General features: G+C 43.2%; 1 protein-coding gene across 5 annotated transcripts in view; it reads left to right on the top strand.

The window, feature by feature from the left end:
- LOC125901890 (zinc finger protein 521-like) overlaps positions 1–19,884 on the top strand; it is a 98,180-nt gene extending 78,296 nt beyond the window's left edge. For all 5 annotated transcript variants that reach the window (XM_049597889.1, XM_049597888.1, XM_049597886.1 and 2 more), the window contains exons 7-8: positions 5,719–5,834; positions 18,362–19,884. In XM_049597889.1, the coding sequence (XP_049453846.1) occupies positions 5,719–5,834; positions 18,362–18,391 (146 nt within the window). In that variant the 3' untranslated portion in view covers positions 18,392–19,884. The remainder of the gene's footprint in view (positions 1–5,718; positions 5,835–18,361) is intronic.
- Positions 19,885–26,321: the final 6,437 nt, after the last annotated feature.

Genomic DNA, 26,321 nt, shown 5'->3' with positions numbered 1-26,321 from the left:
CAAATTGCCTCCAAATCAAGGCCAAAGAAGTGTCACGAGGTGAGAGGGGGGGGGGGAGAAAGAGAGCAGGGGGGAAGACTGTGTGAGCTGAGGGGAGATGGGGGATGGAGGAGTGGGGAAAGAAAAGGAGATGTGCTAATTGTGGATGGCAGTGGTGCTGATAGCTGTAATGATCTCATCTGTCTCTGTGCGTGGAGGTGGAAGGACCGGACTCCTCCTGAGAGGATAGCGCCCTCCTTCAGTGTCAACAGGGTTAACTATCTCTATAATGAAATCTGCAAAGTCGTTAACTTCAGCTCTTCACTCTTTCTCCCTTCTCAGCTCTTTACTCTTCCTCACACTTTTTGGGTCCTCAGCTCATTTCCCTCTTTTGCGCTTCCTGCACCCCAGCCCCACCACCCCCCTCCTCCTTATCCACTCGTCTCCCTAAAAAACTCATTTGTCTCTCCTCCACTTGTTACACCAATTAACATCATTAGCTCACATTTTGCTCAAATATCTTTTTCTCACATTTCTTACCTCTTCATCCACCTTGCTACTCAGCTCCTTATTCATTTTCCACATCTCTCTTTCCCTCCTCCTCCCCTCCCTCTCCTCCACTCCACTTCACTCATTGCTGTTTTGGCCTTATCTCTCTTTTAGCAGAAGCCTATTGATATATCCCCACCCCGAACCCCCCTCCACCACTCACAGGGGTCTGGGCATTTAATATACAGAGCATGCCTCCTTCATCTGAGCCTTCATTTTCCACCGCCGGCTTTGACAGACAGGTCCCCCCTCTCCCTCCGCGTCCATATCGATCACGGTGCATGAGAGAGAGGGATGCTGGGAGGGAGCAGGGAGGAGGGGGAGACAGAGTAGACCCTCAGGACAGTGGTCGCAGAGCAGACAGACAGATGGGCGAAGGCCTATGGTGGTGGGGAAGGCAGGCTGAGGAGAGTATGTATGGACTGAAAGGCCTCCCTCTGTTGGGGATGCAGGGGACAGGCACAGTGAAGTCAGAGCACTCGGAGGAAAAGGAGGAACTGAGAGTTTGGCTGACAGCTGTCCTTGAATATATTTCTTCAAGTTGAGGCTGGCATAAAGTCGAGAAAAGAGACTACTTTTGCACCCTAACATAAACTATACTTAGAGGATCTTGTTAGATAAATTTATATAGAGTTAGCAGGCTTATTCTAAGTATGTTTCTGACTTTATTGTTGGTTTTCAGACATAAACAGTTGTGGACGATGTACTGAGAGCTTTAATTAAGTGAATCTAGCACCTTTATTCACAATTTTACACCTACCTGTCTTAAAAATTTACATTTTTTTACTACTATTTTAAAAGCAAACCTGTTTTGAAGGAAATGTCAACATAAATAATACTGAGCGCTTCAGAAAAATCTTCACTGACACAGTATTTAATTTGTTCTCCAACCACATCAGCGATTAAAGCATGATTACCCTCTTACGGTTATGTTTAGGCACTCACAGCACTTAGTTAAGGTAAGGGAATGATTATGGCCTCGGATAACTGTTGTTAAAGTCAACAGTGACTTGGAGCAAACTGTGTTTAACTTAGTCGCATTTATCCAAAACCACGATCTTTAATTAACCCTAAACTAAGTGGTTTTGTTGTGTAAACCAAACCACACATGGTGAAACAGATTAGTAGCATATAAACATAATTTTTTAGAAGACAGGGTTGAAGAAAACATGTAAATACTGAGTATTGTGAGTATAAAATTACACAAATAAAACAACTCATTACGCAGCATTACTCACCACGTAGTGATATTTTGTAGTGGAGTGTAAGTGTTATGAAAAAAGTACAATATTTCTCTTTGAATTCTAGATAGAAAGTAATGTAAAGTGCAGGTACTACTGTAATAGTTCCTTTTCGTCCCTGGACACAAAGCAGCCCACTTTGAGGATCAGAATTCACATTTTGTTTAGTCAGTGTGAACGAGAAGCTGTCGATGAGTCACTATTCCAAAAAGTTTATTCACAGCTCACAAAGGATCACTACTACAAACATAACGAGTCTGAACATAAAAGCAAAACTTTGATCAAACTAGGTGGTGCTAGTAATAGTGCCTGGGTCACTGAGCTCATTCGATTTACAAGGTTACTCTTTGTTCAAAAGATCATCCCCACTCGATGCCCATGTTTTAGTTTGATCCACCCCCTCGCGACCCAAAAACTCAGTGGGAGGCAGGGAGCGATTGTCATTCTTTGACACACCTGATTATCCTCAACCCGCACCGAAGGGAACGCAGAGAGAGGACAAACCATACCACAAAACCGACCGGAGGAAAGAATGGGGAAAAGTAAGTCGTATAGACGGCAGATGAGGGGAGACAAAATAGAGGAGAAAAGGAGACAAAACTTGGAGGAAGCTGAGAAGGTTGCAACTGGCAAGTTTGGATGTGAGATGAAAGGGGGGAAGAGAAGGAGGAAAAGAGAACTGTGTAGGGGAGGGAGGGTAAATGGAGAGAGGTCCATAAGCCCCTGGATGATGAGAGAGAGGCTGACTCTCCCAGGACAGATTTGACAGGTTTCAGAAGTGGGGGAGCCTGCAGCTAGAAGTGTCTGCCTGCACCCTTAGGAGCAGTAGTGAGGGCTGGTGTGGAAATTGTGATTGGGAATATGTGCTTAAGACAAACAAAACAGAAGAAAGTGTGCCTGATGAAAGTCGTACGTGTGTGTATGCGTGCGCGTGTGTGTGCGCTTTTCTTTTTACTTATGTCACAGCGTGAAGTACAAACTTGAAAAACTACAGGATGCAAATCCGCAAGAGTCTGACAAATACAGTAGTTTAATTGGCTTTTTGTTTAGTTGCTGCCCACGTTCTGCTGGTGCGTGATGTGAGAATTATGACATCTTACATCCTGAAAAACAACGACATGGGCTTAGCTTCAACTCAAAAATTAGTAGTTATCAGCTTATAGCGCCAAATCAACTTACACAGCCGACTTGTTTGTGTTGCCTCAGAACACTTGGATCAGCCTCTGCATTGTGAACTCTTGGATTAAGCAGAAACGAACACATGTAGGCTAGACGAATAAATAAATGAAAAGGAGAAAGGGGGAAAAAAGGATAAACTTTTTTTCCCTCCCTGCACAAACAGCTTAGTATTGGTGCAGTGCAGCCTGCAGAGAGCACCACCCTGCCAAAATAAAGATGAGCTGGGGCCTGTAGTAAAGGAGACGTCTGCCATGGGCGGCCCCTGAGATCTAATCAGAGGGCTTAATATCCCCCACAGCGAGGAGACCTTGGCCCCTCAGCCCCCTCAGCCCTGACACCCCTGACGCCCAACCCGGCTCAGCGCTCTGTTCGGCTCCGCTCTGCTCTGGCTCCACGGCCAACAAACTCCACAAAGTTCTCTCTCTCTTTCCCTCCCTCTCCCTCCCTTATTCTCTCTCAGTCTCAGCAGGGAGAGACACAATGGCCAGCCACTGATCCTGTTTGGATGTGGTTTTGGATTATTTCTTTCCCGTTTCTCTATGTCCTCATTTTAACCCTCTAGGAAGACATGCCTCTGTTCCTCCTCTGTTCCTCCTCTAAATGGGCATTGCAGTGGCATATTTCATATTTGCCAAATACCAATACAATGTCCCCTCATTTCAGCTTATCCCTTTATTACATGTTCCATGCTAATTTGATAATGAACACAAAGAAAGAGTCTTCATTTCAACTCTTACCACTAATTAAATGGCTACCACAGTTTATACAGGCAAACTCTGTGTTTCCCAATCATCTTTAGCCATCGTAAATACAACCCAGGGCTGTAAACATGTCAAAACAGAAGTATATGAATTAGCTAAAAAGTTGTTGAGCTTCCATTTACATCTTTGCCCTAAACGTCCTAAGTCCATTTAGTATTTATTGTTCTTGCAGGAGACTTGTAAGTGCCATTAGTGCATTTTAGGCTCTGGCACTTTAAATCAGCTGTCATTATCCACTTGCATATGAATGAATGCAGAGCTATAAACTGATAAATGCATAGCTGATTAAATGTGTCTCTTACTGGAACCGGACCAGATATGCATGTAAACAGCGAGCATCAGCTAACTTGACATCTCAGTTGTGTTTGGCCCTATTGTACAGTATTTGAAGGCCCCCCAAGTCTCGAATCCATTTTTATTTTTGCTGTATTGACTTTTTCCTCCGCTAGCCAAAGACATAATGAAGGCTTCCTGCAGCTGCTGTGACCTGCTTCTGTACAGTATATGCAGACAAAACACAGCTAAAGAAAAAGGCTATTGTTTATCAGCGCATGTCTTTCAGAGCATGTATTCCCCACAAAGAAAATTGTCATCGTTTTTGGAGCATAGCAGAGGCACAGAACGTGCGCGATAGCCGAGGCCTTAACCTTGAGCGGCAGTGTTTTGTAACCGACTGTAAAACCAGCCATCTATCTGCAATTATGTTTGTCTTCATATTGTTGTGGTCATTAGTTTCAGAAATGGACCATGGAGTTGTTGTTTGTTCATTAGCGGAGGTTTGTTCATTTCTGGTTAACATGCTGCCATGTTCCACAGACAGCTGTCACCCAGGCATTAGCAGTCTGAAAGCATCGCCACAGTGTGTCTGCTTTGAATCTAAACTTTTATTTCCCAGGTCAGGAGTGTGACATTCAATGAAGCCGAGTGCGTCTCAAGTGTACGCAGCTCAATAATTAATAACCGCTCTCCCAGGTGAGCTCAAATTGGGACACGTTAATGTTGCAGAGCCCCGCCACGGGGCTGCAGCGACCCCAAAGCCATCTCCGACAGACACCTCACCTTTTGTGGCTGTGTGTGTGTTTTTTTTTTCTTCCCTCCCTCTCCTTGTGGCCCCACGGTGCATGCATTAGAAGAAAAGTTATTTTGAGCTGTAAGAAATTCAAATGAAGCCCCCACATGCTAACTTTTCCAGAGCATCCAGACCTTTGAGATTAGACAGCCATCCTTAAAGCACAAGGGTCTGGGATAACAAACGGCATGTTTGAAGTGCTCCTTGGAGAATGCAAAGACACACACACACACACACACACATGCAAGACACATTCACTCAAGACACACAATTGCCTCCCCCTTAGCTTTCCGACGTGGACTATGGCTTAATTAAAGCACAAATGTATGGTATATGTTTTAAGTGCCAGCGAGTTGTGTGTTTATATGATGGCGAATGTAGTCTGAGTCTGCATGAATAAGTAGTGCAACCCCATGAATATTTATATTGTCAATATAATTAGCGATGTAGACTAATGGAGGCCATGTTTTGCACTTGAAGCCATGCCAATTTTTTGTGGTTGTTTATTTTCTGGCTTGTTGTCCCCACAGTAGTGCTAAATAAAGAGCATCATTATTCCCAAAACATTATGCATTCACTAGTGCCATGAATATGACCACTCTAGCTTCACTGTTAACATCTAAATTGTTCATTGTTTTTTTTTTTTTCAATTATATAGCCCATAACAATGTGGTTTTTTTACTGTTGTTGATAGTGCATTCATTTGTTTGTAATTAAGTAATTTTCCTTGCCATTTGACATAGCCTGTCTTCAATTTTTATTCAGGCAGATGCAATTTGGATGTTGCCTTTGTTCCCTTAATGCAGGCAACCAGGCTCTACTCTAATTTACAAAGAGTAGGAGCATCTTGCAGCGATGATTTGTATGTGCAACACTTGGAGAGTCTTTAAAATGTGCACTTTCTTCTCTTCTCTCCTCTCCTCTTCCTACGTGTGAGCAGTGTTTGTCCAGGCCAATAAGCTCCAGCAGCACATCTTCTCTGCACACGGCCAGGAGGATAAGATCTACGACTGCTCGCAGTGCCCGCAGAAGTTCTTCTTCCAGACAGAGTTACAGGTGAGCCTCAGGCCGGCGCAGCAAAAAAAAAAAAAGGGCCACCAGCCGAAGCTGCGACCGCTAATCATACATGACAGCTTAACAAACACTAAACACCGCTCACCACACTCCGGCTATCCCCTCCATCCCGGCTGGGATGAGAGACTCAGAAGGAATTATTTCAGTCCGTTTCCAAAACTCATTTGTGATGTGCAGATATGATTTGATTTGCTTATTAGACCAGCAGAGCACTAAAATATCTGGAATTAGAGGATTAGTGGAATGTTCGTTTTTGAAGAGGTAATTACATACAGTGCAGAGGCAAAAACACAGTTGAGTCAATATGCCTGCATCTCCCCTCCTAATCACAGAGGAGGCCTCATGGCTAAATATGAGCTTTGTCCTCTGGGAGACTCGTATCTGCCCTTCAACAAAGTTAGTAGTTGGACTTATGAACTCGCAACGTTAGAGAGATAATCCATTTTCTAGCAATCTTTTTCTCTGGTCCTTGGAGAACCTGAAAAAATGAAACAGACCTTATTATATTATTTCACTGTGGTGGTGTTTTCAAGCAGCTCTGTTTTGTTTGGGGGATTCTCCACCATACACATGGCACACTTCTCATATCCAGATCCTTTTCTATTACCTTTTGAAACTGAATCATTAAAATATGAGTAGTCTATAACCGCGTTCAGTCCAATCACTGAAATTATTCCTAATTCGCCTTAAAGCACAGATAGAAACCAAAAGCTCCTGACCACGTCTATCTGAAACTTGGATTAGCTGCACCATGTATTAGCGGGTAGCCAGAGGAAGTATCCAGGGCTTGGCTGCCCATTGATCGGCAACGATTTTCATATTGAGATTCAGGTTGTAAACACAGAGGCGTGTGTCTGCCAGGAGGAAGGTGAATGTGATCATTATCTGCTGGTCATTTGAGCACCGCAACCATGAATAAAACAAGTCCTGATCCACCTACACGCAACTCCACCACAGAGAAGGTTATTTAACAAGCCTTGTGCTCCACCAAACTGCCAACGTGGAGTCTTTTCATTCATGCCAAGGCCTCCTGTTTATCACATTTTCATCTCTCATTGGTACGAGTGTTCTCTATATAGCAAAGGTTGTTGCAGGTACCTGTAAACAATCTCAAATAACCTGGGGATGTTTTCTTACTTTTTTTTGTTTGACATTTTTTGGAATGAAGTGATCTCCCCCTCCCGGAGGTGTTGTTTCATGCATGATTATATTGTTTTACACTGTGTGTGAAAAGACAAGAGCAGAACATGAAAGACCTATGGCACTTTGTTGTGAAACAGGGGGTTATGAAAGGAAAGCAGCAATGAGCTTGGGGGATAAGACGATCATTACGCTCAACCTGTGCCATGCTCTAAAGGCAGTCCCTTGTGAGTGCATGCTCGCACTCTCTCAAACACATATGTAGCTCTTATAGATGTGAGCATGCGTGCTATTTCTTATCACCTTCATACATAAAAATACACAGTGTCAGAGTTTATTTATACTGTGACCAAAGCTTTCTTAAAGACCCAGTGAAATGAAAAATACATTTCCCAGTTTTAATCCCATGTCCCTGTGTTAATTGCTCACTTATCTCTTGTTACTTTTGAGAAATATTTATCAAAAAAGAAAACAGCATCTGAGTATTTCAACAACAAATATGTCTTTGCTCTTTCTGTAAAACCAGGTGAAATGGTTTCAAATGTTTGATGACTCATCCTGCATTGAGGGGCACTTACAGAAGTTGATCTAATCAAATGAGACTTTGGGCGACTAGCGAGCCACACCGGTCATATAAAACCCCACCTCACCATTTGTGGGTTGTAGTAGCTAACAGACCAGTATGGAGAGATATAAAAAGAGATGTGTGTGTGTGTAGATTTCAATGGGCAAAACCTTTGTTTTTATTTCCAAAACTGTGCAGTGGAGGTCTTATTCATTCACCTCTCCCTTGTCCTCCTGATTTAACGGTGAAGGAGGTGTGTGTGGGGTCAACAGTCCACTTCATTGTAGCTCCATATCACCCGAAACTTTAAGACCACACACAAGGATTTGATTTAAATCCCTCTTGTAACTGTACACCGCTTAAATATTCCGTATCCCTGGGAATTTTGTAACAGTACCAACATATCCTCATACAATAGTTTGTATGATATCTAACGAATTAGCGCTCCACAAATTACATTATGTACGTAACATACAGTTATCATAAGTTAGGCTTAGGCAAGTAAAATTAGTCTGGTTAGGGTAAGGAACAGACACATTGTTGGGCATCTTCGTGAAGATATGAAGGTTAGGTTTCGACAAGAAAAATGACTTTGGTTTATTAGGTTTAGGTAACTAAAGTTACGAAGGTTAGGTGTAGGAAAAGAAACATGACTGGGTGTCTGTAGATTTAGGATTCAACAAGAAAAGTTACTTTGATTAGGTTCAGACAAGTTAAGTTACAGGTTAGGTTCACAAAAAGAAACATGGTTGGGTGTCTTTAGATTTGGGCAAGTTAAGTTACGAGGGTTAAGTTTAGGCAACTAAAGCTACTCAGGTTAGGTTAAGGAAAGTAAAAGTTACAAAAGTTAGGTTTAGGAAAATAAACATGGTTGTGCATCTTTAGGTTTAGGCAAGTAAAGTTACTGTGGTTAGGTTTAGGATTAGAAACATTGTTGGGTGTCTTCGTAAAGTTACGAAGGTTAGGATTCAGCAAGAAAAGATACTTTAATTAGGTTCGGACAAGTAAAGTTACAGGTTAGGTTTACAAAAAGAGACATGGTTGGGCGTCTTTAGGTCTTTCCAAGTGAAGTTATGAAGGGTAGTTTTAGGAAAAGAAACATGGTTGGGTGCCTTTAGCTTAAGAAAAGCAAAGTTACTTTGGTTATATTTAGGCAAGTTAAGTTATTTTGGCTGGCTGTAGGAAAAGAAACATGATGACAACATAGCTTAAAATAACTCATAACTCAACACCAGTCTCCTGGGGAAAGTCCTGTGTTTTGTGACCCATCCACCACCCCAGCCTGCCTCCTTACTGGGACTAATTCCTTTCTTTACTCCTATCAGTGCAATGGTCACATACACACAGCCCTTCCAATGTGGGGTATACACAAATTAGTGGGTCATGATTAGGAGGGTTATATATGATTTGTGGTACATTACTATTTGTAGATATTCGTACGAACAGTGCATTAGGACGGCCTGACAGTGACAAAGCTAAAGAAGCAGTAAGTTACATTTCACTGAGACTTTAAGTGTTTTTTCTTCATCTTTAAATGCAACTCCTTAGTAATGGTGGATGTTAGATTTGCCTTTCGACTGTCTATACTTACAGTAAAGCCTCCAACAAACAGTGCAGATTGGAGTCTTGTCTTTAGTTGTTGTTTGTTTGCAGTTGCCATTTCCCATGCATCACACTTCAAAATGTCTCACTGACATGGGGCAGTCGTTTGTCAGTCTGTCTGAAGTGGAGCTGTCTTCCAGCAGCGAGAGAAGTGGAAGCTCTCTCTCTTTGCCGGGTCTAGAGTTTGGAGTTTCTCCCTATTTCTCCCTGACACTCTGGCCCACTCACAGGCTGCCTGGGCTCCTCATCTCTCGCAGTAGTCGGAGGGGTCAAAGGGCCAGTGCAAGCTGGGAGAAGGAACGGCGAGAGGGAGAGCTGCCACGGCAGGTAAAGGGAAGCAGGAACGATATTTTATTAATTTGCTGCTGAGATCCTGAAACAGACCAAAGGCTGTGACAGGTATCCAGTGCACCGCTCCACATCCTCCCCCACCGCCTCCCCCCGTGAACTCTACCCTGCGAGGGGCTAGCCAATTTTCGCCAGCCTGTCGAGATGGATGATGGGAGAGCATCCGTCTAATCAGCCCTCCTAGGACCCCCCGCCCGGCCGCCCCCCTCAGACTGGCCAGATTGACTGACTCCTGGGCCTGTGTGCCCCAGAATCCAGATTCCAAAGGAGAATAATCTCTCTTGCTCTCCCTCTCTCTCCCTCTTTCCTCTTTCTTTCACAGACAAAAAAATAAGCACTGAGATGCACAGACCACCATTCCCCTCGAAACTCTCCAGAGGACTCCCCTCCACCATCACACACGCTCACACAGCCTCCACCCTGCGCATCCCTCTCCCTCACCCCATTAAAATATGGAGCAAAGTCTAGATATTTCATGAGGTGCTTATGGGGAGGGCAAGCGGGCTGGCTGTGCAGTGCTCTCACTGACCCTCAACTACTGCCCACCCCTCGAGCAACTAGCAGACATGGCTTCGCTGCATCCTCTCTTCCAAATAAGACTCACTGTCCTGTCATTTTAAAAGCAGCAGCTCCCTTATGAGGGGAAAAAAATGTCCCTGGGTTCTAGCAAAGGCCACATTGCAATGTGAAACTTGATAATAAACTTCCTTCTCCCTTCGCGTTGGCTTCAGATACAGTAGTGCGAACAGAACTGAGCCACTGACAATGCTGCTAGGCTGGATTAATTAGCCAGATTCATTAACTGATGGATGCGCAGTATTAGCCACAGCTTAAATCTGACATTTCTCTGAGTGCAGTTCATTTGTGAAGAAACACACAAGTTCAGTTCCTCCAGCGATGCGGCGTACTGGAGGGCTGCAATCAGAGGCTCCTCTCCCAATGATCCCAATTCCTCCAAAGACGAGACAATGAGATTGAAGTTACACAACAGTGAAGATGACATTTTCTGCGCGAGATTCCCTCGGTCCTTTTAAGCTGGGCTGTCTTTCTATTTTTTTTTGTGTCCCCTCCATCCTCCAATTTCATTATCATTCCTTGGAAGTGACACGAGATTGTAAGTCGTGTGTTAAGTCGTGCCGCGATCGACGGAGGAGTGGAAGGACTGGGTTACTGTATGACTTCTCCCTCTCCTCAGACGCCCGCAGGACACGTACCTTAATTGGAGTGTCTTTTAAAAGGATTCCTTCAAAGACAATCCAAAGCTCCCTGGCCTTAATGAGTGCTGAAAGTGACAAGAGCACATCTGCATCATGTTCTACTTCCCCACACAAATGAGATTCTCCTCTCCCTGTGTGATAGCCATTATTGCCAAGCTGTGACCAATTCCACTGTTTTAATTAAGCATATTTATAGGCTTCACGGTCACCAGGTGTAAACAGCTATGCATGTCATAACGTCCGTCTAAGAGAAAATAGGGAGAAAAAATGAGAGATGGACAACTGGAGACAGAGGAGGGAGTAGGGAGGAGAGCAGAGGAAACAAGTGCATGAAAAGGGTTAAATGTAAAAGTGTTTATCCAGTGAGCTGCATGTTTATGATATTATAACGCATGAAATACCTAAAGTTGATTCTATGAATGATGGCTCTTCAAAACAACATTTTAGGCCTTTCTTTCCCCCCTCTTTCTTGGCACTCTTCAGCGTGAAGCACAGAGACTTAATTCCCCAGAAGTTTTATATTTTCTCTTTTTTTTATGAATTTTAAAATATGCCCCCAAAAACGCCCCAACTGCCCTGCGTCCCAAAAGTGTCGCACAAAAGCAAAGCTTCATGTGTTTGTCCCCAAGCGGCTCTCAAACACCCCATTTTCCTTGAATATCTTGATCTGCCAAGTATGACAGCTCTTCACGCTTTTGAAAGTTGTATATATATTTTTTTCCTTTTATATGACAACTTGTTTTCTTCTTCATCACCCCAGGTGCTCAGAATTCTGTCACCATTTCAAAAAAGTTGCACTACAAAATAAAAGAACAATGAATTAGAAAGGAGTAGGGAAAAAAACAGCTGCTTGTGAGGCGCCATCATTAATATTTAAGCTTATTTATAATTATGTACAACACTGTACACACACTGTAAACGGGGACATAAACACCCTTAGATGACGAGTGATGTATCACAATAGTGGTGTTCTAGTTTTGTAGGTGGATCAGAATTAGACAGCATGACAGACCTAATGATCCTAGGAGGATATTCTCTTTCTCAGTGCGTGTGTGTGTGTGTGTATACATCTGTGTGCGTGCTGTATGTATTTGTCTTTGAGTCTGTCTCTCCCAGGGTCTGATATGTGCATGCAAACACATTGTCTGGAGGGAGACATGACAAAAACTCCCAGAAGCCTTTGAGCTGTTTTTTTTTTTCTTTTTCCTGTGTTGCACCACTGGGGAAAGTTAAATCCAAACAAAGAGGAGACGCTTGGTGTACTGTGCTAGAATCCATCACCGGATCTCTCTCTCAAACATGTCTCCTTTACTTTTCTTAGTTGACTTTTTCAACAACTTTGATAAATGCCATTTTAAGCGCTTCTCAGGAAAATTCACTACAGGCTTAATTTACTGCCTGTAGTGATTTGATGTTTCGAGTGTCTATTACGCTGTTGATGTTAACAAAATGCAGCAGAGGCCAAAATAAACAGCATTAGAACAATTATTCCCTCTCGAATTTCATATTCACACGCCGCAACACCAAAGTAATTTAACTCTTCAGTTTTCGAAAAGGATGTTGAACGACACTGGTCAATTAAAAGCTAATTTTCTGATTCGCGCCTCCATTTCGGTGGGAAAACATGAGAGTGCACATCGACACTCGCCTTCCCACAGAAGCGTGGAAATGCAGGAGAAAATTTAGTCCTCAAAAATCTCCGCATTTGTGAAGTGGCATATCTAGCAGCACAGGAGAGGGAGGGAAAGGGGGGGCTAGACGCTGTGTAGCATCCCTAGTCAAAGTCTGTCCCTGACTGAAGTGGTTAAATGTGAGAGTAATTGTGTTTTGTTTCTGGGACTGACATGTGGAACCCCATGGACCCCATCTCCCTCCCAGTGACAGGCAGAGATCCTCCCCCCTCGCTCTGTCTAATTAGAGGATGTAGCCCAGGGCTCATGTCCCAGGAAGACCCATCCCCCTCCCAAGATGGCTCCCCTAAGAAAGCCCTTAATTGGGTTCTTTAGTCATAGTCTTCATTTTGGCTGGAAAGGCATCTGTGTGTTGCTATCACCTCAGAATACAGTTTGTATCGCTCTCTTGTGTTTCTTTTTTCTACCTCTCTCTTTTTTTCTCTCTCTCCCTCTCGCCGGCCCTCTCTCTATTGCTTTCCCTCTCTCCCTCTCCCCGTCTCCCACTCTCTCCTCACTTAATGAGGCCCCATAATAACACAGCAGTTGTGCAGTTGTTTTGCTACCTCAGTCAAACAGCGGGATCACTGCATAGTGTGTTTCTAGTACCATTCACTTGTCTACTTAGACAGGGTAATGAGTATCATTTGGAGCTACAAAGCACCAGCCCACAAAAAGGGTGGTCCGTCATCTCCGGTTACACCTCAGAAGCATTTGGTCGGGGTAGTTAGACATCTAATCAAAGAAACATTATGGATTTATTATATATTTTTACAAGCATTCAGTGTGAATATCACTGGATGCAAAATGACACACATGGAAGACATTGAAATCCATCGCCGTTGTCAACTCCACCCAGGCTTGGTGCTGTTACTGTATGACCACGACTCCCCGGGCACCTCACTTCAAACAAGACAGTCTGTTACCAAGGAGACCAGGCCGGTTGTGGCACAACAGTGTTTGGGGTCAACCCTCCCTACGGCCTGATAAGTGATGACTGTGGAGAATGCCAACTGCTGTATTATTTATTTATTTGATTGTGTTCTTCATTGGCTAAACTAGCCAGCAGTAAGCCTGGCCTGAGGTCAGAGCGGGAAAGGATTACTCCCTCAGTGGACTGGTCAACAGTAGGGAATGCACAAAGGGAGGACTGAGTCAATACTGGACCGAGTTCAACACACCATTAAAGATCAAGGCAGAATGCAGCACTCCGGTCTTTCTCCACAGCAGTTTTGAGCGATAAGAAAACACTTCACACAGTGGCACAACTTTTACACAACGGGGTCATAACTGTCCGTCTTTCAGTCATTACACAAACATGAACGAGCTTAAATACCCGCGTCGTTGCTTAAAGTCGCCCCGCAGTTTGAAAGAAAAGACCACAGGTTCTTTGTTTTAGTATCATTTGATGACGTTCTCTTATGCGTTAATTAAATTCCTGAGTGATGACTACGGGTATGCACAGGTCTCAGTGGTTTTGTGCACACTCCCCGTGCTCCAGATGCAGCTATGCAGGCTTGCCGTATGTCAGCCATGCAGGGTGAGAGAGAAACTCAGCACAGACTGATAAGACTTTTAATCAGAGCTTAGAGGGGGATGTTTACAGTTTTGACTGTTCCTTCAAATTTTTTGATTATAGATAAACTGAATAAGACACTTTAGCTGCAGGGGTTAAAATGAAGGTGCTTAACTCTTCTAATTAAATAGTTTCTTTAATGAGTCGTTTTTACTGTAACTAAGACTTACTAGCAAAGCTATACTTTACTGTTTGACATTTGAGTATATTTCAGGGAGGACGCAGGGGATACATATCCCTCAATGTTTAGAACATGTTCATTTGTTACCCCCCTATAAAGTCATAAAAGTAGCAGAGGACTTTTATTTGAAAAAAATGAAAGATATTTACACCTTAAATTGATGCAGAAAAGGCACAATTTGGTGCATAGAAATTCAGCAGAGTGCAGAAAATTAAGTGTTTGATGCTCAGCATTTTCTGTCCCCCCCATACATCCTTGGTTCAACTAGCATGTCAACAGACACAAAGAAATGACTTAAATAAACATTTACTAATGCAAAATGTGAATTATTTTTTACACTTTGTATCATGTTTTCTTTTGTCAGAAATTTGCAGTTATAATATTCTCAGAAAATATTAACAAGCTGGCGTGTAGTTGCAGTTTTTTTTATGTCTCACTGTTGGCTTTTTGTGCCTCTTATTCCCTGTATGCATCAAGAAAATTGATTATAGATCAGTGACATATTGTTTTTCTGTTTGTTTTTGCATTACATGACATTGACAGACTGTAAAATGTTGTAATTGCAGTATTTTCAGCTGTGCTAATTAACAGCTTTGTCAACATTAACGCATTTATTTATGCTTTTATTACCATAAGTGTTAGTTTGTGCACTAATTTTAATTGTTGTAACATTTCTACGCAACATGTAAGATATATAATTGTCAAGAAATTGTGAGAATTTAAAGGTACAGCACCCAGAATTTGAGGGCAACATAATGCGGCAGATTCTGTTCTTTTCAAGTTTCAAGTTGCACACTTCTTTGTTTGTTAGAGAAGCCTTGAAAAGGCCATGGCTTAAAAAGTCATTACTGCTCACTCAGCTCTCCAACCACTCGATAAAGAATGGGTTTAATGGTACACGCCGCACAACGCCAGGTACAAGAGCAGACACAATGTGCTTAACGTGTGCTCTGCAGGTATTAACATTATGCTAATCAAACATTGTTAGCGTTGCGATTAAGCTTTACATCTTCTCTCTGTGATGTTGGACAATGTGAAGATTGTCTTTAATGCAGCGGGATCAGATGAAAGAGAGAAAGTGTCTGCTGGTCTGCTGGACTTCCTTGCAGAGCTGATGTAAGAGATGCACCTCTGTTGCCTCACTGGAGACCGGGTGCTATCGATGGAGACCAGAGCAATGGGGAACGACATAAAGAATGATTAGTTAATAAATCAACTCCCCAGCCTACTTGCTCTTTCTCGCTCTCTGCTCTTCCCCAATCGTTCCCCTTTTTTTTCTCACCCTCTCCCTCCTCTGCAGCAGTGTTAAATTCCTAAGACATGTTGCACCTGTTTGCATGGGTACACAAGACCCCCGCCGGATGTTCCCCCCTCCTCTTCTTCTACCCCTGAGGGCGTTGCAGCAGGGTGATGTAATCAGATGAAAGTGGTGGTTTTAACGGTGGCACAGAGCCGGTGAGAGAACAGAAGAGGAGGAAGAGGCTCGCTCCGAGCCAATGCAGCCAGTCTTCATAAGGGAGAAGCGGGTGCGCATTATTGATCAGAGCAAAATTTAATTTAGTGGAGAATTGACTGCTATGGTTTACCTGAACACTGCTGGTAGCTGGGCCCTGCAGCAGGCCTGTGTGGCCAGCAGGTGGTTGAAAGGATCGAGGAGGAGATTAAGGGTTGGATAGAAGGGAAGGAAATGGATGATAAGAGGAATGGCAGAGTTTCAGGGGGAATAGGATGGCATTGAAGGAGGGAGTTAGGATGAGAGCTAAAAGGCTTAATGGAGGGCATCTAATCCTAAATTGCAGTGATTCTGGTGTGACACCATTAGTGACATCCTCCTTGCCAGGGCAGTGGACATTTTGGTCATTTTCCTGCACAAGATGTGAATTATGAGTTTCACATCTAATTTGACATTTGTGGTTTGGTTCTGTAAGTATTTAACTTACACAGCGCTGGTGCAGAGGTACTTGAAGAACTTGACAAGGATGAAGATTGGAAAGTGAATTTCACCCCCTCCCTCTTCCCTCCCTTCCACCTTCCATACTCATACACAGAACAGTTTATAGCTACTCTGCGGAGTTCAGTATCCACAGAGATAAAGGTATCAGTTTCATTTTCTTTTAACGTTTTTTTTCCCCCTCTTTTCCTCTATTTCCCTTTAGTCTGCATGGCTGCCACAGCCACTGAAGTCGTTTAACACCGTCCTTGAGAAAGCCCTCAGTGAGAAAACTCCTGGCATGTTTAAGGAAAAGGTAGAATGCAGTGTGTGTCAGACAGAGCTGGGACATGCAGAGGGGGGAGCCATTCCCCAGAGGGGTTATTTTCCCCTCTAATAGCTGTTACGAGCCCTACATTATATCCAAGGAGCTACGTTCCTTTGGGGTCCACACACACACACACACACACATACACACACACACACACACACACACCTAGACGCACTGGCACACTCACACAAAGGCATGCACACTCAGTTGAGCACAATTTTTCTCTCTCTGTTTCTCTCTCTTCCACACACACACACGCACACACACAAATGGGCACACACACTCAGTCCTAGCCGCTTTGCTCTCCTCGTGTCAATATCCTGCCATTTGAAGTCACGTACTGCAGGGGCTTCTGGGAGTCGCCGAGGAGCCAGGCTGACGGGTAATGGGCCGCATTCATTAATAAGGTTGCCGTGCTCCTGTCCCTCCTCAGCAACGCCAAGGATGTCTTCACCGGGGGGTAGGGGGTTGGTGGAGTGTGAGGAGGGGGAGGAGGTGAGGTGGGGCGGGAGTGAGAGAGAAAGAGGGAGAGCGTCCCGTGGGGAGTCTCCTCCCAGACTCACTTAAAGGAGCTTTATTTCAGCAAGAGAGGAGAGAGGGAAGCAGAGGAGCTGTCCGGGGCCGCCTCTTTAAAAAAGGGAGAGCAGGGCCCAGGCGAGCCACGCTAACCCTTACAGGGGTCACACTCCTGCTCCCCGTCAAACAGCTTATTACCCCACCTGTCGGGAAGTAATCGCCCTAGCTGAAAGGAAAGCTGTCGAGGTGTTTAAATGCTTTATATGGAGGCAGCTGAAAGGGTAAAGAGGGAAGGAATGAATGCAAGGGGGGCTAATAGTCATCTGCCAGCGCTGCCCAAGGGACTCTGCACCAACAGGACTGAAGGTGACTGCTTTGGTAAACCTCCTCACTGAGGTTACAGTAATCATGTTAGATCTCCTCCTCACTGTTTCACTTTAACACTAGTTAGGCGGTAAAAATGTCATTTCACCTACACTTATTCCTGTGCCTATGTGCAGAACAAAATGTATGTGTGCACTGAGGTGTGAGTGTATTTGTGTATGCATGCATGCGTGCTGACGACTCTGTGACAGGTGTGTCTAGTCCATGCCAGTTTCAAGAGTCCAAGGCCGTGTTTTAAACAGAGCGCAGCAAGTGGGGCATGTAGTTTGCATTAAAGGGATTAGCAGTCACTTCAAAAGATGACCTGGATTCAGCCCACCAGGGACACCAGTTACACACCCCCTGGTCCACACTCCCTTTAAAGAACCTGGCACAGCTGCCCCACTACAACCACTCTCAACGATCTGTGTGTGTGCCTGCATAAATTTGGGAGACACGGCAAAACAGCGCGATATTGTCAGCTCGTTATCCTGTCATAGTGAATTGTGCACCGTTACATATTTACAGCAGCATGGAGGATCAAATTGTCTGCGGCCTCACCTGCACATTAAGCATTTCTCTACTTCCTTTTTTTTCCTGCGCTATACGTTTGCAGCACATTCAATACATGTATGCGCTGGATAAACAAGACCCCAAGGATGATATTCCATCAGGTGTGTCAGTGCCTTGTTATGGATTTGTTTCCATGGACACAGGCTTTGATCGGGAGGCAGGATTTCTGAGGAATGGGATGTTATCTGTCAGTGGTCTTGCGCCTTTGTGTTAGACCACGACTTAACTATGCTTAATCTCAAAGCCAACGACCATTGATCCACACACAGATTTGACTCCTGTGCAAGCTAATTGGATCAGGATAATGAAATGTCAAGATAATCAAAAGTCAGTGTGTGTCAATCATAACATTTAAAGCACATTTCAGCGTGTAGTGTCCTTAGTATGGGAGATGAAACATGTTCCCGATGTCCTTCGAATGAAAGCGTAGGAAATGAAAGGTCCATTTGTTGTATGTGATCATAATGCTTCCTCTGTTTATTTTTGTGTCCTTGCAGAACCACGCGTTGACTCAGCACAGCAGCTAACATGGCAAAGATCAGCGCCGCGGCCGAGAACAAGGATCACATGACGCAGAGAATAATGTGCTGACCGCCAATTACCGCCAGTGCAGTTTCCCACCGACTGTCTCGCAGTGAACTTTCGATTCAGTTTCACCGCAAGGAACCATGCCACAGCCAGAAAAAAGAAAAGCAAAGCAAAGAAAATAAAAGAAAGAGGGGGAAAGAACATAAAAGAAAACCCTCTCCGTTCTTTACTAACCATTATTTCAAAAATAAAGAAAAAGCCAACTTGTTTGTACATAGAATTCTTCATGTGTTGCTTAACTACAGCTATATTGCAATCTTATACAGTATTTGCCAATGTACAGTTCAAAATGTTTGTCCAAAAAAAGAGAAGGGGGGTTAAAAAAAAAAAATATCAATGACATTGTCAATCAGACCAGATGGGACTCAACCAGTTGTGTAAAGGAGAAACAGGGTGCCACTGAGGGCGTAGGAAGCTGTAGGAACCAGAGAGTGTTGTCAGGAGGACTCTTTTCATCAGCACCACTCCTACTGCGCAGTATGTCACTCTGTATCCTAACATGGTCAATCATTACGGGGTAGAAAAGCTTGATTCACCAGCATAGGCTGAGATCTTGTCTGTGTGTCCGTTGTAACATGGCTGCCAGAGGACCAGCTGAGAACGGCGGTGCGACTAATCTGCACTGCCTGCGCTGGAGTTCAGACGAGAGGCAAAATTTAAAAAAAAAAAAAAAAAAAAGAAAGAAAGAAAAAACAACACAGAACAGAAAAACAGGACAGGATGCTGATATATGCAAACGCAGTGACACAGATTTGGAAAAGGCTAGTTCCTCTGGTTGGCTCGTGAACAGAGGCGTGAAGCTCCCATGTGGCTCTCAGAGCATGGGGAAATCTCCAGCCCACTGACTCAACCTGTACATTTCTGTTGTCAATGTTTACTGCTCGTTGAAGCCTGGAGATTACTGGAATTTTTTTTTTCTCTTCATGTTTTGTTATCTATACCTATTTTTCCGCAGCGGGGGAGTAAATCCATTTGTATTTGGGGTCATGAAGGCTGAACATAATTTCAGTCTGTTTTTGGGGATGTACCGTAGTTCCAAAACTCCGTCCCTGGCTCTCCTGGAGAGTGCCCGAGTACTCCCTCTTGTTTCTTTGCAGTGTCCCGTTGCTCTCTGCTCAAGCTGGAAGCCACTGTGGCATCATACAAAACTTTACAACCATCATGTTATGTAAATGTTTTGCATTCATTGAACCTGAGATGCACTTTTGTATAAAACTTTAATGTTTTGACATTTTGATTGAGAATTGTTCGTACACAGTTTACAGGAAATCACCATCTCCTGCAGCAAAAGGACAGTTATCTCCAATGTTATTAAAATGTATTGTACAAATATGGAGTTCTGTATTTGGCAGAGCTCGTTTTTTTGTGTTGCACATGTGATGGAAATATTAAAAACTGTATGAGGAAATGGCTTCATTGCCCCTTCATTATAAAATACTCGCGTAGCCGTGTGTTGGTGAGCACAATTAACCCATCAGACAAGACCTATGACAGCATAAACACGATCATCATCAAAAGCTTACACTGCTTTTTCTCATTGTATCAAATTGCATCCTATTTTTCCCCACTCCCTCGTGGCGCTCGCTAACAAACATCTGAGCATCTTAAGGGAGGTCTGTGTTATTAATGACTCCATTACCCATCACCCTGTGCGGTCTCATTCTACACACCCTTGCGCTAGGTCTATTTAGGGAGCCTCCAGCGCTCCGGGAGACCGAGGAAAAGATTCTTCTGCCTTTGCCGGATGGGACAAAACCCATGCTACAACATCTGTCTGTCCCGGCGAATGATTCATCAACGGTGACACGCGAGCAGCATAACATTTGTTGAAGCTTTCAGTTTTGTTTTGAAAAGGCTCAGTGCTGCAGCTCATTGTAACTAGGTTATACTGTGAGAACAAATGACTGTGAACTCTAGCTGTAAACACACAGCAGATACTGTATTTTATTATATACTGTATATATAAAATACGGCGTAACATCATATATGGCATGCATATCAAACATAAATAAGAGAAGCACAGTAATTTCTTATATATACAGTTGTGATCTATTATGTGCAGTATATAAAAAAAGAAATGTGACCCCTCTGGGTGATAATATTAAAGCCCATTTGTCACAGAAAATGATCACACGGTATTTTACAATACATATGTGTAACCGGGGTTTCTGAAGCTTGTCTTGTTCAATTTTCTTATTCAAAGCATAACATCAAATGCGCATGTTGTCTGTCATCTGTTAGCTTTTATTAAATTACTATAATGAGGATCAGATGAGGAATGGACAGGACCTCTTGCAGTGACAGGCTTCCACAATGGCGGCGCAACCCCTCGTCCAAGGCAGAGATGGTACGGCCCAACATTAACTGTCATACTGAATGCAAGCTGGGCATCCATTAAACAACTTTGCTAGCATCTCCCCGTGCCAGGCACTTTTAATAAGCTTCAAGGGCATTTGAACGGGTCCAGAACTTTGCTTTGCCAGAGATGGACTGGCCCACATCATCCATTACATTAAATTGGGTGGCGGCCTCCAGCTCATATTTATGATTTAATTAAATTCACTTGTGAGGCGTATCAGAACCACTGCGGCCTCCCTTTTTAACGCCAGCCTAAGCAGCAAAACACACACACACGCAGCTACACACATGAGTGCATACACAAGCGATGTGTTTCTGACACTCGCCCAAGTGTGAGACTTTGTGGGCGCTTTGGCAGGGGCGTTCTCAGGGGTTCATTTAAAGCAATATAATTACACAGCCCCCAAGTATTCTTCCATCAGAAAGCAGCAGAATGGATGGCTTGTTCAGAGATAACTTAGCCTGGCTGATCCTCTGCGGTGTCGTCGCCTGAACATAACCTCAATGCATGTGGCACTCAATGCTGCTAAGAGCCTGGCCAGTCCTTGGTGAAACCGGGCAGTCGGGCCAGATGTTTGGGAGTAGCTGAAATGCCATTGTTCTTGTCCAGGATGTGTATGAAATGGCATTTTGTTATTTTTTTCTTTTCATTTGACAGCCTAATACCCATAGTCCCCTAGAGGAAAAGTGGCAGCCTGTGTTAAGACTTTATTAAAGAATTATGCGATCCTACTGAACCTGTGCAGTAGCTGTGTTGCTATCCACAAGGCTGAAAATGTGCCACTTTATCCGGTATGAACAACCTGCACAAATGTAGGTATGCATTCAGTGTTTGTCCCTTGTGTCCCCGTGTCCTTGCTATCACTCTTCTTTGGTGCAAAATTTAGTTTGGTGAAAACTCCACATTGTTAGGCTGCGCATTCCTCCCACTGAAGGAGACCTCAGAGACCTCTTATGGCATTCAATATGTGCGCCCAAGCGTGAGATCCAGATCCATTTGGCCGAGAGATCCGCTGGGAGTGTCTGGGGTAACCCAATCTCTCACACCGGCACTCCACATCCAGAGAGCCATCTTTTCACTTCAGAACTGTGTCAGCAAAATGGACGCCTCAACCTCAGTATGTAGCCCTGCCACAGTGTTTATGGATCAAGCACTAAAGGGCCTTTGCTATTGTCTTTTGTTTATATCCTGTGTAGCTTTGTAAATGCTGTGTCTGTGTCTTTCAGGGTCCAGTGTGTAGGATTTCGGGGGGTACATTGGCATAAATGGAATATAAGAAATACGTTGGGTTTTTTTAGTGTATAATCACTTGAAAATAAGAATCACTGTGTTTTTGTTACCTTAGAATGAGCTGTTTATATCACATCAATCAATCATATATTTGTCACTTGTCAATTATACAAGGTACAGCTCCTTTAACTTGCCCACTGTACATATCTTACATTGTTGGCCGCTGCTTTATAATTGTCCATGTTTCTGAATGGTTTGGGTTTCTGGATGTGGAATAATTAAACTGTCCACACATCCGGACCCCAACAAGACGGCCACATGGTCCCTTCTCCCAAACACGGGCAGGGCCGCACTACAGCCACCTCTAAATGCAGTCTAGCCCTATTCCACAGCAGGAACAGGACAGCACCTCACATTCCCACTGTCATACCAGTCCTTATTCGCCATAAAGCACTCAGCTCCTCTTCTTCTCTCGCCAGTCCTCTGCTCAGATCAGCATTAAGGTAGCGAGCCTCCTGGTTTAATGTGGTGCCCAGGATTTAGCCACATCCGGTGAAACAAAGGATATTACAGTTCCTGACATCCCGTTGGAAACTGATGCGGTACAGAGGTCACCCAGTTTATTTTCGAACACCTGCACAATGGCTAGCAGGATGCTAGTTCAGCTGGTGCTCATTTGTTCTCCATCTTTTTCTTGATGTTTACTGATGTTCACATTTGAAAACCTCAACCTGGGTAGCTAACCGAAATAGCAGAGGAGAGTTTACAAACTGGTGAGTTCACTTCCTCATCCCTTTTTGAAGAGCCAAACAGCATAGGAGATATGCTGATTTGTAGGGTGAAACTGCTTTATTCAGTGTTTTTTACAGGTTCAAATTACCAGGTCCATTTGAGGTGGAAAGGAGACCTCTGCGGATAATTGGCTCCTGGTAAAAACCTCCTGAACAAAATAGTGAAGGAATTCTAAGTGGGGAAAGTTTCAGGTGGTTGCAATCTCCAATCCTTACTGCTAGATGCCACTAAATCTCCCTAAATCTTACACACTGGACCTTTATAATGAGAATAACCGTAAAAAAAAAAAAAAAAAACTGTTGTGAAAGCCACTTTATGTCTCAAAAAGTCCTCTTCAGAGTAGACTTACTTTACAGTCTGTTCTTCTGCAAATGCATGGATGGCAAAGACAGTTTTCAGGTGATAATTATAAAAAGCGCCTGGAGCTGTGAATATCACCTTCAGAGATATCCACCTTTATCCCACACTTCAAGCTAACAAACTATAAAATGTGAATAAATGTATTTTAAAATGAAGCTTTTATTCAGGGTTGATTTCAGTCGGGAAGATGCATCTTTCATCCCTCCATACATTTTCTAAACCGCTTATCCTGCTCAGGGTCACAGGGGACTCGGCCTATCCCAGGGCACACTTGGGCAGGAAGCAGGGCGCACCCTGGACCAGTCGTCAGTCTATCGCCAAGCTAACACACATATAGACAAACAAACACATTCTTCTCTCCTCTGTAGCCCCTCGTAATGATCCCCCCTGTCTCCTGAACTGGGAGAGCTGAAGGTGAGTATTCCCCTCCAGTCATCTCCCTTTGCCTCACCGAGACAAACACTTGAAATAGACAAGGCACTAGATTCTTTTTTTTTTTTTTCGTGGATAGGACGGGGGGGAGGAGGATTTTCAAAAATGTATTAAACACCAAGCAATAAAATATAGACCAGGTGGGGTCAAATTCACTGCAACTCTCCAGGCTCCACAGCCAATGTGGCCGGTGTGATGATATGAGGACAAGGTAGGAGTCTAACAAGAGGAGAGGAAAGGGAAAGAAAGTATCAATAATGCAGCAAACACCGTATACAGCTGACAGTAAAAATGGAAAACACACTGCCTGAGAGAGGAGGAGGGCACGCTCAATTCTGGTCTGAGTCGCGTGTTGTATCTGTGTGGCAGAACCTAAAATTTATTGGTTAAATCAGGTCTCTTAAATGTTTTTCAAGCCAAGGACCCCTTGGCTCAAAGACAGACAGAGCACGTTCAGCCTTCTACATATTGTACAAAATTATATTGTATAAGAATAAGTTGCATTTCAGATAATTCTCTCAATATTTTCAGGTCTATTATCGTTTGCGCAAGAGCTGCTAAGGCAGTAGCAGTAGCATGCTGGGTGTGTTAGCTGGCCGCTAGCTGCTAAGTCAGCAGCAGTCAGTGGTAGCATGCTAGGTGTGTTAGCTTCACCCTCTGCACCTTCACTCGTGGTATCTGAGGTGGACGGTGTGTCAGAGCCTCTTGCTTGAAAAGTTACAAGAGCTCACATGAATACACTTTTAATAATAATAGAGCTAAGTGGCTAATATTTTACAATAGCACGCAACTGTTAGCTAACTAGTTCACCACGCTGTTCCGGATAGGTGCCGCACAGTAGTCCAGCATTAGCTAGCTAACACGATTGCTAGCTAACAAACAGTTAGCCTACCATTAGAATGCACAGAAGTTAACATCCCCCTGGTGCCCTTGTCAGAAAGCCACTGGTATTTTTCCATTAAATTTTGGATAACTGCAATAACACAAGCTCTGTAGCAAAAAAAAAAATATGATACATGTTTTGTTCAGCAAGATAATCCTCACAAATGAACACAAGTGTGTGAATTTTGAAGCTAATATGGAATCGCCAGCAGTAAAAAGCTAACGTTAGGCTATAAACAAACCATACTATCGTTAGATGACTTAAGTTAACATCTTAACCACAATGAGGCAAAATCGTGTTCAGCATGACGATGTTCTGTAATCTCATTTACTGTAGCTACTTGTTAGCAACCATCTTTTCTAAAGACACGTTTTTTATGTCAAAGAACAAAACATGAAAAACATGTCCTTTAAGCTTGTATTAACCACAGACATATTTCAGGCATCTAACCAAAAACCCATTGACTTTGAGACGGGGGAACCAGGAGTGCTAAAATAATAACTTATTTCCGGGTTTTCAGACTTTTGTTTGTTTTTTATAAATACCGTAAAACTTCAGTTAAAAGCCTGGACGCAATTAAACGCCCAGTCTCTTTTACTAGCCGGATGTAGCTACACATTTTGACAAATAAAGGCCTGTCTCAATTAGACGCCTGGTCTGGTTGCCAAGCAGATCATTTTTATAGAAGTTCTTTGGATGTATATAAAACCAGATTATTGACTACACAATCCAGCTCACATATTGGTTAGCTGCTTAGATACAAATACACATGCAAATGTTTTAACTTTTGTCATTAGCCATGTTTCCATCAGCCTGTTTAGATGTGCATCTAGAAATATCGCATCGGAAAATTATGATGGAAATGCCAAAATTCGATCCCCTGATTCGCACAAACTAAAATATGCTCGCTTTAGCCGGGTTTAGGTTGATTCGAAAAAATGTTGATTCGCAAAACGGCGGATGGAAACAGTTATGTTCGAATTAAGTCTGACGGAGCGCACCTCTCTCCATGGTGATATCCACACTCCGGGTTGGGAAAGCGGTAATGCATTTACAAGCTGGTTGCCGGAAAACTCGCAGAACTACATTTAATGGAAACACACAGGATTTGTATTTCTTTTAATGCGCATTTCTCAATGATTCGCATCACTTTTGGTGGAAACATAGCTGTTGTTACCTCTGTCCAGAGAAGACTCTGATTCATTTAGATTTACTGGCATGACAAAAAAGTGGTGACTCCCTGCCTGATGTTATTCATAGCATAATCTTTATACAAATAACAGTCATACTGGCTAAAATAAACAATGTGATTGAATTTCCCGTCTTGTGTAAAAGGAATTAAAGGCCTGTCCCAAATACAAGCCTGTTGAGTTTGGTGATTTAAGCAAATAATAGCCCGGGCTGCTAATTGAAATTTTATAGTCGACCATTTTGTCTTTGCTTAAAAGAAATTCATGTTAATGTATAACATCAGACAAATTCTAATTATTGGGGGAAAAAAACTTTAAAGAAAACTTATAAAACAATAATTTAAGTAAAATTAAATCTGCAGTAACTTTGAGCTCCCAGAGGTTAAATGATATGAGTTTGTCATAAAACCAGTTCAAATGTTTCAGCACAATTAGTGCGAGTGACCACATGCACAACACAGATTTTTCTGCGATTCAGTGCATTCAGTGTCTGTAGTCGTGTTTTGTAATGAGCAGAAATCTCTGTAAATGTACACATTAACACTGATGTGAAATAATCTTTGCTTGCTGACATCTGCCATGTGTTTACTTAATGAACACGTGGCAGATAAACACTGGTATGT

Source organism: Epinephelus fuscoguttatus, linkage group LG15 (assembly GCF_011397635.1).
Source record: "Epinephelus fuscoguttatus linkage group LG15, E.fuscoguttatus.final_Chr_v1".
Lineage (NCBI taxonomy): Eukaryota > Metazoa > Chordata > Actinopteri > Perciformes > Serranidae > Epinephelus > Epinephelus fuscoguttatus.
The sequence above is the reverse complement of the archived record's forward strand: the minus strand, read 5'-3'. Positions and strand labels throughout refer to the sequence as shown.